The sequence below is a fragment of the Solea solea genome, chromosome 2, assembly GCF_958295425.1.
Source record: "Solea solea chromosome 2, fSolSol10.1, whole genome shotgun sequence".
Classification (NCBI taxonomy): domain Eukaryota; kingdom Metazoa; phylum Chordata; class Actinopteri; order Pleuronectiformes; family Soleidae; genus Solea; species Solea solea.
Window position 1 is genome coordinate 39,495,693 of NC_081135.1, and position 15,862 is coordinate 39,511,554.

The 15,862-nt window shown below is 47.3% G+C and overlaps 1 protein-coding gene across 25 annotated transcripts in view; it reads left to right on the forward strand.

The window, feature by feature from the left end:
- The window catches only part of ttn.2 (titin, tandem duplicate 2), a 176,830-nt gene that overhangs the window by 152,701 nt on the left and 8,267 nt on the right, over positions 1 to 15,862 (forward strand). For all 25 annotated transcript variants that reach the window (XM_058617746.1, XM_058617865.1, XM_058617874.1 and 22 more), the window contains 27 exons: positions 373 to 2,139; positions 2,240 to 2,533; positions 2,650 to 2,937; positions 3,021 to 3,320; positions 3,402 to 3,736; positions 3,887 to 5,618; positions 5,714 to 6,016; positions 6,377 to 6,688; positions 6,899 to 7,189; positions 7,297 to 7,596; positions 7,834 to 7,975; positions 8,333 to 8,496; positions 8,590 to 8,892; positions 9,284 to 9,565; positions 9,665 to 10,258; positions 10,342 to 10,632; positions 10,726 to 11,025; positions 11,139 to 11,441; positions 11,528 to 11,830; positions 11,937 to 12,205; positions 12,308 to 12,623; positions 12,717 to 13,022; positions 13,129 to 13,428; positions 13,896 to 14,471; positions 14,583 to 14,888; positions 15,003 to 15,385; positions 15,584 to 15,794. In XM_058617746.1, the coding sequence (XP_058473729.1) occupies positions 373 to 2,139; positions 2,240 to 2,533; positions 2,650 to 2,937; positions 3,021 to 3,320; positions 3,402 to 3,736; positions 3,887 to 5,618; positions 5,714 to 6,016; positions 6,377 to 6,688; positions 6,899 to 7,189; positions 7,297 to 7,596; positions 7,834 to 7,975; positions 8,333 to 8,496; positions 8,590 to 8,892; positions 9,284 to 9,565; positions 9,665 to 10,258; positions 10,342 to 10,632; positions 10,726 to 11,025; positions 11,139 to 11,441; positions 11,528 to 11,830; positions 11,937 to 12,205; positions 12,308 to 12,623; positions 12,717 to 13,022; positions 13,129 to 13,428; positions 13,896 to 14,471; positions 14,583 to 14,888; positions 15,003 to 15,385; positions 15,584 to 15,794 (11,271 nt within the window). The remainder of the gene's footprint in view (positions 1 to 372; positions 2,140 to 2,239; positions 2,534 to 2,649; positions 2,938 to 3,020; positions 3,321 to 3,401; positions 3,737 to 3,886; positions 5,619 to 5,713; positions 6,017 to 6,376; positions 6,689 to 6,898; positions 7,190 to 7,296; positions 7,597 to 7,833; positions 7,976 to 8,332; positions 8,497 to 8,589; positions 8,893 to 9,283; positions 9,566 to 9,664; positions 10,259 to 10,341; positions 10,633 to 10,725; positions 11,026 to 11,138; positions 11,442 to 11,527; positions 11,831 to 11,936; positions 12,206 to 12,307; positions 12,624 to 12,716; positions 13,023 to 13,128; positions 13,429 to 13,895; positions 14,472 to 14,582; positions 14,889 to 15,002; positions 15,386 to 15,583; positions 15,795 to 15,862) is intronic.

Genomic DNA, 15,862 nt, shown 5'->3' on the forward strand with positions numbered 1-15,862 from the left:
CTATTTCTGCCAAGGAAACAAGGAAGAATCTTAACGCTAATTGACTTCAAAAGCATAATTTTTTTTCTCTCAATTTAATGTGGAATGATGAATCCAATCAAACTTTATTTATAAAGCACTTTAAAAAACAATAACAGCTGAAACAAAGTGATGAAGATGTCCTTTACTTGCTTGAGCGTCATCATGACTGACTGATGCAAATTTCATAGTTACTATTTGCTATGTGTTCAGTGTAAAAGCATCATTCATGATCTCATTCCTGATGTTTTTTCTGTTTCAAATTCTTGCAGTTGAATTTTATACCAAGCAAATCTAAAACCAAAATCTAATTCCTCTTTCTTCTCCCACTTGTGCCTTGCTTCTTTCCAACAGAGGAGGCTGATTTGGACTTGGATGTTGCCATGACAACCCAGTACATAGCCAGGGCTGGCCGTGATGTGACAGTGTTTATCCCGCTGAAGGGACGTCCTGCCCCTAATGTCACCTGGCGCCGCAGCGACCGCAACATAGCTGGTGACAACCGCTACACCATCACCAACACTGAGCGAGCCACCACACTCCTCATACCAAAGGTCACCCGCGATGACTGCGGCAAGTACCTGCTGGAGATTGAGAATGGCGTGGGAGAACCCAAGATAATCACAGTTTCCCTGAAGGTTCTGGACAGTCCATCTATGTGCCAGAAACTGATGATCAAGAACGTGACTAGAGGAAAGTTGACCCTGAGCTGGGAAGCTCCTGTCATTGATGGAGGTTCTCCCGTTACTAATTACATTGTTGAGAAAAAAGCTTCCACCATGAAGGCCTATCAGGTGATCACAGCTGAGTGTGCCAACACATCTTACAAGGTCTCAGGTCTGGAGGAGGATGTAGCTTACTTCTTCTGTGTCTCTGCTGAAAACGAGTACGGTGTGGGTGACACCTGTGAAACTACTGAGCCCGTCAGAGCCACAGAAACTCCAGGACCTGTGAAGGACCTGGTGATGGCAGACTCCACAAAGACCTCTGTTACCCTGCAGTGGACCAGACCAGACCATGATGGTGGCAGCCATATCGCTGAGTATATTGTCGAAAAGAGATTCAGAGAAGATCCCACCTGGACTTTGGGTGGTACGTGCAAGCGCTGCAGCTGTGAGGTCACAGGACTCAAAGAAGACTCTGACATGTATTTCAGAGTGTTTGCCAAGAATGAGAAGGGTCTCAGTGACTTCTCCCAGATCGGTCCGATCACAGTGATAGACTTTATCATCCCACCTGAGGCCAATCTCAGTGATTACCCCAACGGAGAGCTTGCTGTTCGCATTGATCAGAACATCCACATCGAACTACCCTTCAAGGGTAAACCAACACCTGCAATTAGCTGGCTGAAGGACAACTTCCCTCTGAAGGAAAGTGAGAAGGTACGCTTCAGGACCACAGACAACAAGACTTCAGTCACAGTTAGAGGAGCAAAGAAGGAGCATGCTGGCCAGTACACCTTAGTATTGGACAACAGAACCATCAAGAACTACTTTGACATCAATGTGATCACTCTGGGACCCCCATCTGTGCCTGTTGGTCCTATCCGTTTCGATGAGATCAAAGCTCAGAGTATCATCATCTCCTGGGCTGAGCCAAAAGAGGACGGAGGTGGAGAGATCACCTGCTACAGTGTGGAGAAACGTGAGACCTCCCACGCAAACTGGAAGATGGTCTGCTCTAGTGTTGTCAGAACCTCTTTCAAGATTCCAAACCTGGTCATGGGAACCTCATACCAGTTCAGGGTCCGTGCAGAGAACAAGTACGGAGTCAGTGAACCACTTAACTCCTCAGAGATTGTTGCGGAGCATCAGTACAAACCTCCAGGTCCTCCAGCAAAACCAGTGGCTTTCAATGTCACCAGTGATGGTATGACCATCAAGTGGGAGGCCCCTGGTTTTGATGGAGGATCCGCTATTTTGGGCTATCATGTGGAGAAGAAGGACAGGAACAGCCTCCTGTGGCAGAAAGTGAACTCCACCATCATCTCCAACAGAGAGTACAGAATCATTGGTCTCATAGAGGGACTGGAGTACTCCTTCAGAGTCTATGCAGAGAATAATGCTGGACTTAGTTCTGTTAGTGAACAGAGCAAACATGCTCTTGCTATCTCCCCTGTTGGTAAGTTCAAAATAGTTTTAAATTAGTATTTATTGTGTATGAAACTGGTCTGCCCTCCCATTTCTCTCTGGATAAAGTGCTCCTTTTTCCCTGACACTAGATCCACCGGGAACCCCTGTTTGCATCGATGTCACCAGAGACTCAGTCACCTTGCAGTGGGATGTCCCCAAGAAAGATGGTGGCAGCAGAATTGTGGCCTATAGTGTGGAGAGACGCCAAGGTAGAGGCAAATGGCTTCGGTGCAACTTCACTGACATCAGTGAAACCCAGTTCACAGTGACTGGTCTGTCTCCTGGAGACAGATTTGAGTTCAGAGTAATTGCGCGGAACGCTGTGGGCACCGTGAGTCCACCATCTAATGCCTCAGCATACATCATGACCAAGGATGAGAGCAGTAAGTACATTAAACTTGAAAAAAAAACATGTAAACAAATAATCGTTAATAATATGTTTCTCACATCTGTGGGATACTGCCAATCCCTAAAATGTTCGTTCTTTTTGCATCTCCAGTTGCTCCTGAGATCACTTGGTCACCAGACCAGATTGTCAGTCTGAAGGCTGGAGAGAACATTAAGCTCAGCTGCAGCATCACTGGACGTCCTGTGCCACAGGTTGTCTGGTTCAAGGACGGCAAAGAGATTGACAAGAGGATCATGATTGACATTGAGATTACCATCGGCATAGGCACCAGCAGCCTGTTTATTCGTGACGCTGACAGGAACCACCGTGGTATCTACACGGTGGAGGCCAAGAACAGCTCTGGCAGCAAGAGAGCTGATGTCAACGTCAGAGTGCACGGTTGGTAGAAACTTGTGATTAAGTTTCAATGACATTGTATGAGACAAACATTTTCAACACTTCTACGTTCTTGCTCTCCTCAGATACACCTGGACCTGTTGAAGGACCAATACGTTTCACTGGCATCACTGCTGAGAAGAGCACCGTGTGGTGGAACCCACCTGAGAATGATGGTTGTGCCGCCATCACTCACTATGTGGTGGAGAAAAGGGAGACGTCCAGGATCTCCTGGGCCTTAATCAACTCCAAGTGTGAAGCCTGTTCTTTCAATGCTACTAACCTCATCAAGGGCAATGAGTACCAGTTCAGAATCTCTGCTGTCAACAAGTTTGGTGTTGGCAAACCACTGGATTCTGACCCTTTCATTGCACAGATGCAATATAGTAAGTAAAGACATAACCTAAACAGTGGGACAGCTTTACTCTTTTAACTTCTTTATAATCTTATTTTCTGCTCTCTTTCAGCTGTGCCCGACGCGCCTGGTACTCCAGATGCCACTCATGTGACTGGAGACAGCATCACCCTGTGCTGGACCAGGCCCAGATCAGATGGTGGCAATGAGATCAAGCACTACATCCTGGAGAGGCGAGAGAAGAAGAGTCTGCGCTGGTTGAAAGTTTCCTCCAAGAGGCCCATCGCAGAGTTGAGGCACCGTGTCACCCACCTCACTGAGGGCTACGAGTACGAGTTCCGTGTCATGGCTGAGAATGGTGCTGGTGTGGGTCCAGCCAGCAGCACCTCCAGGCTCTTCAAATGCAGAGAGCCTACAAGTACTCCTAGCGCTCCCACAGTGATCAAGGTAGGATAAGCCTTTGTCTTATTTTGAGCATAAACTCAGTCATAATAAATTTTATTCAAATTTTATTTTCAATCATCAGTAGTGGTTTTGTAACACAAGAAGAACAGAGACATGAATTGACCCATAAACTGCTTGTTTCTTCATGATCAGGTCATTGACTCCACTAAATCCTCTGTCACCCTGGAATGGACCAAGCCAGTCTTTGATGGCGGCATGGAAATCATTGGGTACAACATCGACATGTGTAAGGCCAGTCTCGAGGAGTGGCACAGAGTCAACCACCAGATTTGCATCCACACCAGATACACAGCCAATGGCTTAGTGCCTGGAGAGCTCTATAAGTTCAGGGTCAGTGCTGTGAATGGAACTGGACAAGGTGAAGCCTCTGTGATGGCCCACCCTGTTCAGGCTCTGGATAGACTGACATCTCCTGAGATTGACATTGATGCCAAATTCAAGCAAACTCACATCGTGAAAAATGGTGGCACAGTCACCCTCCATGTCACCTTCCATGGCAAACCAGCTCCTCTTGCGACCTGGTCTAAGGGTGACGGTGAGCTGCCTGTCATGGCTGATGTCAACACCACCGAGTCATTCTCCACTCTGACCATTGAGGGTTGCACAAGGTACGAGGCCGGCAAATACACCCTGTCTCTGGAGAACAACAGTGGACGCAAGTCCATCACCTTCACTGTCAAAGTGTTGGACACACCTGGACCTCCTGGAGCCATCACTTTCAAAGATGTTACCCGGGGAGCCCTGACACTGATGTGGGATGCCCCCACCACTGATGGTGGGTCCAGAGTCCACCACTACATTGTTGACAAGCGTGAGGCCAGCCGTCTGGCCTGGCAGGAGGTCAGTACCAAGTGCTCTCGTCAAATGATCAGAGTAACTGGTATGGATATTGGTGTGCCATATCTGTTCAGAGTGATTGCTGTAAACCACTATGGCCAAGGAGAGCCTCATGAGATGACAGAGCCTGTCATAGCCACAGAAGAACCTGCACCACCAAAGAGGCTGGATGTTATCGACACCACCAACTCTACAGCCTCCCTGGTGTGGCTGAAGCCTGAGCATGATGGTGGCAGCCGCATCAGAGGCTACATTGTTGAGTTTATAGCCAGAGGCAGTGACCACTGGGTGCTTTACGGGGAGACCAAATCACAAAAGATGCTGGTTGAAGGTCTGACCGCGAACACAGAGTATGACTTCAGGGTCAAAGCCAAAAATGATGCTGGCATCAGTGATCCTCAGGGCACCTTAAGCTCTGTGGTCATTAAGGAGCCTCGCATCGAACCCACTGCTGACCTCAGCAGCATCACCAACCAGCTCATCACCTGCAAGATCTCCAACACCTTCACCATTGACATCCCTATCAGTGGCAGACCTGCACCTAAGGTCACCTGGAAGCTGGAAGAGATGAAGCTGAAGGAGACAGACAGACTTTCCATCATGACCACAAAGGAGAGAACCACTCTGGTGGTGAAAGACAGCAAGAGAAGCGACAGTGGCAAATACTATCTGATCCTGGAAAATACTGCTGGTGTGAAGACATTCGCAGTGACCGTGGTTGTTGTTGGTCGCCCATGTCCACCCACAGGCCCTGTGGAAATTTCTGGAGTTTCCTCAGAATCCTGCTCCCTGTCCTGGTCTGAGCCATCTGATGATGGTGGCTCTGACATCTCCAACTACATTGTGGAAAAACGGGAGTCTGGTTCCGCCTCTTGGCAAGTGGTGAACTCCAGTGTGAGGAGAACCACCATCAAAGTCACGCATCTGACCAAGTACATGGAGTACACCTTCAGAGTGTGCGCTGAGAACAAGTTTGGTGTCAGCAAATCAGTTGAGTCTGCTGCTGTTGTCATCGAGCATCCATATAGTAAGCCATGTTCAATTCTTACGTTCAAATAAATTAAAGTGCCTATTTTTTTCAGTATGAATGATGGTTAATGGATTTTGTAAATGTGTTTACAGTTGCTCCAAGTCCTCCAAGTCGTCCAGATGTGGTATCTGTCTCTGCAAACACCATCAGCATCAAGTGGGATGTGCCATATGCAGATGGTGGCAGCCAAGTGACAGGCTACTGGATTGAGAAGAAGGAACGGAACACGATTCTGTGGGTGAGGGAGAACAAACTGCCCTGCCTGGAGTGCCATTACAAGATCTCCAATCTGATCGAGGGCCTGGAGTACCAGTTCAGGGTGTACGCCATGAACATTGCTGGACTCAGCAAGGCCAGTGGGCCTTCCAGACCTGTGGTGGCGTTCAATCCTGTTGGTGAGAAAAACATTAATGTCTTATTTACAGACCTTAACGCTGCACTCACACGTCTGTGGTGAAGGTGAACTTTGAATTTGGCGGCGTCACATGGCCAAACTGCATTGTGGAACCATTGCTTTGTTTTGCTTGCACTGTGTGGCAGAAGATGAAGCACCAGCAAATCAAATCATGATTATGCATAAAATGTTTGGACACCCAGCAAAAATAGTTTTAGCAACAATAGCAACTTGTTATACAAATGTAACCGTGAGTTCAGCTTTATTATGCAAACTGATGAGTGCTAATGTCGTTCAGTCAAAACCAGTCCATGAAGTCTTCCACAGAGTAAAACACTGTGATTTGTCCTTCCTCTCTCAGATCCTCCGGGTAAACCTGAGGTGACAGACATCAGCCGCTCTTCCGTGTCCCTCTGCTGGACTGTGCCGTTCAACGACGGCGGCAGCAAGATTGTAGGTTACGTGGTGGAGAGGAAAGTCTACAGCACAGACGAGTGGGACGACAACCGCTGGCTCAAGTGCAACTACACCACCATCAGTGAGAATTACTTCACCGTGTCTAACCTGGGAGAGGGCGAGACCTACGAATATCACGTCATCGCCAAGAATGCTACCGGAGTCCACAGCGCTCCATCAGAGTCGACCGGACCCGTCACATGCAAGGATGAATACTGTAAGTTTGAGGAGCCTCAATACCAAAACTTACTGCTTTTATTCAGTCCTTTGGTGATTTTTAGTTTGTTGGAACAGTCAGATTTTGATAACTATGACATTTTTTTTATTTACTTGACAAAGCCTTAGTTTATTTTTTTTTTGTTGATTATATCATAGCATCCCCACAAAAATCAACGTGTAACTTAGCATCATTTCCTTACTGCTGCAGCTCCTCCCAGAGCTGAACTCGACAGCAAGCTGGTGGGCGAGGTGGTTGTCGTCTCCGCTGGCTCTGACCTTGTCCTGGATGGCATCGTTGGTGGTAAACCCGAACCCACTGTTTACTGGTCGAAGGGCGACAAGATTTTGGAGCTCGGAGAGAAATATTCTCTGACGTACACCGCCACCAGGGCCATGGCTGTCATTAAGAACTGCGACAGATTTGACTCAGGAAGATACGTCCTGACTGTCAAGAATGCCAGCGGAATCAAGACCGCCGCTGTCAGCGTCAAAGTTCTAGGTGAGCAATGGTCTACACTCACATTATTTCAGACTATGCCAATAAGTGAACATTTAAGCAGTGGCAGTAGATGTGTCGCAGGACTCTGATTAGTTCTCCTGTTTCAGACACCCCCGGACCTCCATCTGATAAGATCGTCATCAGCAGAGTGACGGAGGAGAAGTGTACAGTGTCCTGGAAGATCCCTATGGAGGACGGCGGAGACCGCGTCACCCATTACATCGTGGAGCGTCGCGAGACCAGCCGTCTCAACTGGGTCGTCATGGAGACTGAGTGCAAAACTCTGTCATGCGTCAGCTCCAGGCTGATCAAGAACAACGAGTATGTCTTCAGAGTCAGAGGAGTCAACAAGTATGGACCTGGAGTTCCACTGGAGTCCGACGCCATCATCGCCAGGAACGCCTACAGTGAGCTTAAACTTTTCTTTAAAGGGCAGATACACAGATACTGGGGCCACAGACGTTGTTTTGGTAAAAAAAAATCCTGTTACTCTGTGGATATTAGCATCATTTTATGTTTGAGACATAGTGTCTTTCACTTACAACCTTTGATTTGGTTTTACAAAGTTTCAGCAACTTCTTTCAATGATATTCACCTGAATCTGACCGTCATATCCTCCTTCCTTCTGCTCTTCCTTCTCGCAGCTGTCCCATCACAGCCTGGAACACCAGAAACCACAGCAGTTGGCAAGGAGCATGTCATCATTGAGTGGCTGAAGCCTGAGAGTGACGGAGGCAGCGAGATCAAGACCTACATCGTCGAGAAACGAGAAAAGAGCAGCACCAGGTGAGATCAGCACCTGATGGGCTTTTTTAATCGTGTGTTCCAGTTCATCTCCAAGGTTAGAATTTCCCCGTGACATATTGGAGGTTTCAATTGTAGCCATTGTAGCCCAATTAAAGTTGTAATTCTAAGTTGTTCAACTATCTTTCGGACAATATATGAAATACCAAAATCATGATTTTATTCAATAATCTAGATTAGCATGCTAGTTCGCAAACCCAACCAATTTTGTCATCAGTTGTTACACTTGTGAAGTTCTGTGGAAACGTAAACGCACTTATTAAGGACTTCTGAGGCTACTGGAACAGACTATGAACATTGATGCTCATCACTGGACGTCTTGTTGGTTCTCTGGAACAGGTGGACTCGGGTGAACAAGACTTACACCATCTATGACACTCGTCTGAAGATCACAGGCCTCCTGGAGGGAAGTGAGTATCTGTTCAGAGTCACAGCTGTCAACGCCGCAGGAGACAGCCCGCCAAGTGATGCCTCGCCCTACATCCTCTGCAAAGACCCCACATGTAAGAAAGTTTACCTGTAAAATCTTTTTCTATCCTTAAGTAGTGCTAAAGGATTTACAGAACTTAACATAATTTATTTTCATCTACTCTCAGATACACCTGCTCCTCCATCAACACCTCGCATCACCGACACATCCAAGCGTAGCATTAGCATGACTTGGACCAGGCCCATGTACGATGGTGGCTCAGACGTCACAGGCTATGTGATCGAGATCCTGGAGGAGGGCTCTGAGCAGTGGTACCGCGCCACTGCTAAGGCCATCAAAACCACTGAGTATGTGGCTGCAGGCCTGACAGCCAATAAGAAGTACCGATTCAGAGTAGCCGCCATCAACAGCAATGGCTCCGGCGAGTTCAGTGAACCCAGTGCTGAGGTGGAGCCACTGGAGAGACTTGGTGAGTTGATTCAACTAAAAATGATTTCATATTTTCATAATACCAATTACAAATTGTGAACTCGGGGCACGAGGAGTTCAAACAAGTTAGGAACATGGAATTTCTTGTTTATGTTTGAAGCTGTTGTCAGCAACGACATCTTATGGCTAACTTTCTGTCCACTGCTGCTGTTAGCATTCCCCTCTCTTCTCCACACATCACTGACGTGTGACTTCTGGCCACTGATTGGATGTGTTGAAGTGTTGTGTGGGGTACTGATACTGGAAAGTTTTTCCTAGATTTACTGTCAGAGCCCCAACACAGAGACTGAGGAAACAAGATATTTCACACTAACTTTTGCAACAGCTTTTGACAGGACAGTCATTCATTTTCTGACTCTTCACCCTCTTAGAAATGCCTGACCTGGAGTTGGATGATGACCTTAAGAAAACAGTGTGTCTACGTGCTGGAGGATCCCTGCGACTGTTTGTGACTTTCACCGGACGGCCATTACCAGTGGTGTCCTGGAGGAAGACCGGCGTGGAGCTGCAAAGCCGTGGCTTTATTGAAACCACTGATAGCTACACAATGCTAATAGTGGAGAAGATTAATCGCTATGACTCTGGAAAATATGTTGTTGAAGCAGAGAATCCATCTGGCAAGAAGACTGCCACAATCCTGGTGAAGGTTTATGGTAAGTCGTTAAAAGTTTGCACAGTTAACATTAATGCTGAAGGTTGAGGATATGAGTACATACTAATATCTTCTCTTCCTCCATTTAACTTTCCTGCAGACACTCCTGGTCCTCCAGGTTCTGTGAATGTTAAGGACTATACCAAAGAGTCTGTTGTCATCACCTGGGATGTCCCAAGCATCGATGGCGGTGCTCACGTCAGCAACTACATCATCGAGAAGCGTGAAGCCAACATGAAATCATACAAGACTGTCACCACTGAGTGTAGAAAGACCCTGTATAGGATCACTGGTCTGGAGGAGGGCGTGCACTACTTCTTCAGAGTTCTGCCAGAGAACATCTATGGTGTTGGTGAGCCCTGTGAAACCGCTGAGGCTGTGCTGGTGTGCGAAGTGCCATCAGTGCCCCTGAATCTCCAGGTTGTTGATGTCACTAAGTCCTCAGTGACTCTGCACTGGGAGAAGCCGATGCATGACGGTGGCAGTAGACTGACTGGCTACAACATTGAAGCCTGTAAAGTGGGCTCAGACCGGTGGGCTTCTGTGGCAACGGTCAAGGCCTCTGTGACCAAGCACACCATCCAGTCTCTGATGGAGAATGACCAGTACCTATTCAGAGTCCGAGCCACTAACAGCAGAGGAGCCGGTGAGCACATGGACATGGTGACTCCAGTCACAATCCAGGATATTAAGGGTAAGAAAACATGTCCCTTATACGTATGTATTGATTAAAATGTTCTCTGAAGTCCCTTAAATAATATCTCCTTTATGTTCCAGTGATGCCCAAGATTGACTTGACCAACATCCCTCAGAAGATTGTCCATGTGACCCGCGGCAGACCCGTTGACCTCAACATCCCGATACAAGCCAAACCTCACCCTGAGGTCCTCTGGTTCTTTGGTGGTGTCCAGCTGAAGGACAGCCTGGACCGCATCAAGATTGAAAGCAACGGCAAATACACCAACCTTGTCATACGTGAGACCACAATCAATGACACAGGAGACTACACGCTACAAGTAAAGAATGCCATCGGCATGGCAACCGAGGTCATCAAAGTCATCATCCTTGGTAAGGAAAACCCAAAAATGTGTAATTAGTACAAACAATTGATGTGCAAAACATTCAGAGATACTTACCCACCACATCCTCCTGTCCATCCAGACAAACCTGGTATCCCAATCGGTCCAATGAGGATCGAGGAGACCGATGGCCTGTCCGTGACAGTCAGCTGGATGCCTCCAGAGAAGGACGGTGGCGCCAATGTCAGTGGCTATGTGGTGGAGCAGCGTGATGCCCACAGGCCAGGCTGGATAACTGTCTCAGAGTCGGTGACCCGGCCCTGCTTCAAGTTCACCAGACTTTCAGAGGGAACCGAGTATGTGTTCCGTGTTGCTGCCATGAATCGTTTCGGCGTAGGCCTCTTCCTGCAGTCTGAGGTGGTGGAGTGCAGGACCATCAAGAGTAAGTTATTTTGTCATCGTCATCCTGTTAGCTAAATATAATTTTATTTATTATCAGTATTAGATGGAAAAGTACTTTTTCTTACCACTAGTTATTTTGTTCTCCCTGTGTAGCTATCCCTGGACCTCCAAGCAAGCCAGAGATAGTTGATGTCACCCATGAGGGCATGACAGTTACCTGGCAACCACCAGAGGACAATGGTGGCTCCACCATTGCTGGTTACCTTATTGAACGTAAGGAGGCCGGTTCTGACAGGTGGTTAAGGATCAACAAGAACCCCGTCACCATGACCAGGTACCGCTCTTCTGGTCTTATTGAGGGCTTGGAGTATGAATACCGCATCACTGCCATCAACTCAAGAGGAGCTGGCAAACCCAGCGAGAGCTCTGCCATTACCGTTGCCATGGATCCCATTGGTACTTGACTAAACGTATTTTGGTTTTAATATTAATAACTCTGATGTCAGTGTTTTGACCAGATGTTTCTCTGTGATGTCAAACAGAACCTCCAGGACCTCCAATGAATCCCAGGGTCACAGACACTACAAGAACCTCAGTCTCTCTGGCCTGGTTGCCACCTGAAGAGGAGGGTGGTGCTGTTATAACCGGTTACTTTATCGAGATGCAGAAGGTGGACCAGGTAGAATGGACACTGTGTAACACCACACCCACCAAGATGAGCGAGTACATCCTCACCCACATGCCTCAGGGTGCCGAGTACAAGTTCAGGATCAGTGCCTGCAATTCTGGTGGTTCTGGAGAGCCTGCAGAGATTCCTGGAGTGGTTAAAGTTCAGGAGATGCTGTGTAGGAGAGATTTTACAATCTAATAAACATTATACTTGTACTATTTAAATTGCATTTCCTCTCCTACCTCTAACTGAATTGACAAAAATGTAATATCTATCCTCAGATTATCCTGACTACGTGCTTGATCACAAATATGAAGAGGGCTATGTGGTGCGCCAAGGTGGAGTCATTCACCTGTCTGTGCCCATCAAGGGTAAACCCATCCCTATATGCAAGTGGACCAAAGATGGCCGTGACATCTCGCACCGCGCTATGATCGCCACCTATGATGACATCACTGAGCTGGTCATCAAAGAGGCGCACAAAGACGACACTGGTACTTATGACCTGCTCCTGGAGAACAAATGTGGCAGAAAGGCTGTGTACATCAAGGTAACTTCAGAAAGATGAAATGTATCTAACGTAAAAATTTCAGAATAGATTTTCTTGATATTATTGGAGCTTGAATTTCTATGTATTTGACTCAATCTCCAGGTGAAGGTGATCGGTCGCCCCGATGCCCCAGAAGGCCCTCTGGAGTTTGATGACATTCAAGCCAGATCAGTCCGTGTCAGCTGGAGACCACCTTCAGATGACGGAGGCTGCGACATTCAGGGATACATCGTGGAAAGGCGGGAGGTACCCAAGGCTGCCTGGTACACTGTGGGCGCTCGGGTAACTGAGACTTCTCTGATAGTGAAGGGCCTGAAGGAGAATGTCGAGTATCACTTTAGAGTTTTTGCTGAGAATCAGTTTGGAGTCAGCAGATCTCTGAAGTCTGACGAGCCTGTCACACCAAAGACACCACTTTGTGAGTACTGATACTTACAGGGATTTTTCTGACCTTATTCCTCATTGTGATCTTGTAAGATTTTATTTCACTGACAACACGCTTTACCTCCAGGCCCACCAGAACCTCCCAGCAACCCACCAGAGATCATGGACGTGACCAAGTCCACAGTGTCTCTGTCCTGGGCCCGCCCTCGCGATGATGGAGGCTCGCGTGTTACAGGATATTACGTGGAAAGGAGGGAGGTGACCACGGAGAAGTGGGTCCGTCACAACAAGACCCACATCACCACCACTATGTACAACGTCACTGGTCTGATCCCTGATGCAGAGTACATGTTCAGAGTGGTGGCTCAGAATGAAATTGGGCAGAGTGAAGCTGGTCCTGTTTCAGAGTCTGTCATCTGCAAAGATCCATTTGGTGAGTTGACATTTTATGACGTAATTTATTTGATAGATAATGTACACAGAAAAATATTCTTGGACTGAGTTTGCAGTGATTCACGCTGTTTATCTTCTCTGTATAGACAAACCCAGCCAGCCTGGTGAGATTGACATCGTCTCCATCACCAAAGATAGCATCACCATCCACTGGCTCAGACCTGAGCACGATGGAGGCAAGGAGATCTTGGGCTACTGGATTGAGTTCAGGCAATCTGGGGAGAGTGCTTGGAAGAAATGCAACAAGGAGCGCTCTAAGGATCGTCAGTTCACTATGGGCGGCTTAATGGAGGCTACTGAATACGAGTTCAGAATCTTTGCTGAGAACGAGACCGGACTCAGCCGACCTCGTCGCACACCCATGGGCATCAAGACCAAACTTAGCGGTGAGACGTCAGATCTCTATCCATCCTTTTTCTACCGCTTTATCCTCCACATGAGGGTCACGGTGCACTGTGCTAATCTCAGCTGACATAGAGCGATAGGCGGGGTACAGATTGCCAGTCCATCACAGGGTCACATAGAGAAAAACAAGCATCCACTCTCACACTTATGGTCAATTTAGAGTGTCCATTTAACCTAAAAACTGGAGAACCCGGAGAAAACCCACACCCACATGGGGAGAACAAACTCCATGCAGAAAGGCCCTTGTTCTGACTGGGTCGCGAACCGGGGTCTTCTTGCTGCAAAGGCAAGAGTGCTAACCACTACACCAACCGTGTGGTTCCAGATCTCAAGATTATAGAAAATACTTCCTGTTTGCTGATTAAAAAAATATTTCAATATTATGTGTTTTACAGCAAATGGTTGAATGATTTTAGATTTTAATGAAACTTTACTGACGTTTCTACAGTTGGCGAGGCTCCAGTGTTGAAGGAAGAGATTGAAGATGTTACCACCAAGCTTGGCGAGTCGGGCACTCTGACCTGTGGCATCATTGGCAGACCTTTGCCTGACATCAAATGGTACCGCTTCGGCAAGGAACTGATCCAGAGCCGCAAGTACAAGATGAGCTCAGACGGCCGTAACCACTCACTCAGCATAGTGACGGACGAGCAGGAAGATGAGGGTCTGTACACCTGTAGGGCCCTCAACGAGGCTGGAGAGATTGAAACCAGTGGCAAACTACGCCTTCAAGCACCTCCCCAGTTCCACCCTGGCTTCCCTCTGAAGGAGAAATACTATGCTGGGGCCGGCACTAGCCTTCGCCTGCACGTTGTCTACATTGGGCGTCCCATCCCCCAGATCATGTGGTTCTATGGCAAGAAGCCTCTGAATGCATCACAGGATGTGATCATTGAAAATACAGAGAGCTACACCCACCTGGTGGTCAGAAACGTCCAGAGAAAGACCAATGCTGGCCGCTACAAGGTGCAGCTCAGCAACGTGTATGGAACCATTGACACCGTGTTACGTGTTGAAATCCAAGGTAAAATCTAAATCTAGCTTTCTTTCAGCCTTATTTGGCTCTACGTACAATATAAGTTTGTGTATTGATAAAAGAAAACTTGTTATTGATCCCATGTTTTGGTTTGTACAGATAAACCATGCATCCCTGAGGGTCCTATGGTTGTTGAAGGTCTGCTGAAGAGCTCAGTCGTTATCAGCTGGAAGGTTCCCAAGGATGATGGAGGCTCCATGATTACAAACTATATTGTTGAGAAGCGTGAGGCTAAAGAAGGTGAGCAGTGGCACCTGGTGTCCTCCTCCATCTCTGGCACCACCTGCCGCGTTCCCAACCTGATAGAGAGCGCTGGCTACTACTTCAGAGTCTCTGCTCAGAACCAGTATGGAGTCAGTGAGCCTCTGGAAATCCCATCCGTGGTAATCATCAAGAGTCCTTTCGGTATGTTCACTCTTGTTGTGTTTGCCATTTTTAGCCTTTTTGTACAAATGCTCAGTGATTGAAAATCACAGATATGTAGAGCACTACAGTAACAGTGCCCTTTTTGTTTTTCAGAAAAACCGGGTATCCCACAGCGGCCGTTCATCATCAGCTCCACCAAAGACTCCTGTGTCGTCTGCTGGAAGCCTCCAAGCAGTGACGGTGGTGCTAAAATCACAAACTACTACCTGGAGAAACGTGAAAAGAAGCAGAACAAGTGGATGTCAGTAACCTCTAAGAAGGTCGTTGAAACAAGTTTCGAGGTCACAGGCTTGATTGAGAGCTTTGAGTATGAGTTCCATGTCAAGTGTGAGAATGCTGGTGGTGAGAGTGACTGGAGTGAGATCTCTGAGCCTATCATCCCCAAGTCAGACCAGGCTCCACGTGCTCCTGCCTTCAGGGAGGAGATCAGGGACATGACTGTCAAATACCAAGCCAGCGCCACGTTTGTCACCAAGGTACTTCAGATGTTTGCATATTGTTGGCTTATACATCTGTGAAGATATTAATAGCATATGTACTAAAGAAATATCCAGTCAATAGAGAAAACTGATGAATTTGATTTGTCCAGTCCTGGTTCTAAAAGCCACCAGTAGTAGCTGTTCTAGGTTCCTTTCCAGCACATTATCTAACCTGATTATTTTTCCTATAACAAGGTATTGGGACATCCAAAGCCTGTGGTGAAATGGTATCGCAGTGGAAAAGAAATCCTGGCAGATGGAACCAAGATCAAAGCCCTGGAGTTCAAGGGAGGTTACTACCAGCTTGTTATCACATCTGCTAATGAGAATGATGCTACAGTTTACCAAGTCCGAGCAACCAACCCATCAGGATCCATCTCTGCAACTGCCAACCTGGAGGTGGAAGGTAAAGACATTTTGATGTTGCAGGATCCTTTGTCTCCTTTTGTTATAATGTATAACTAATTGTCATTT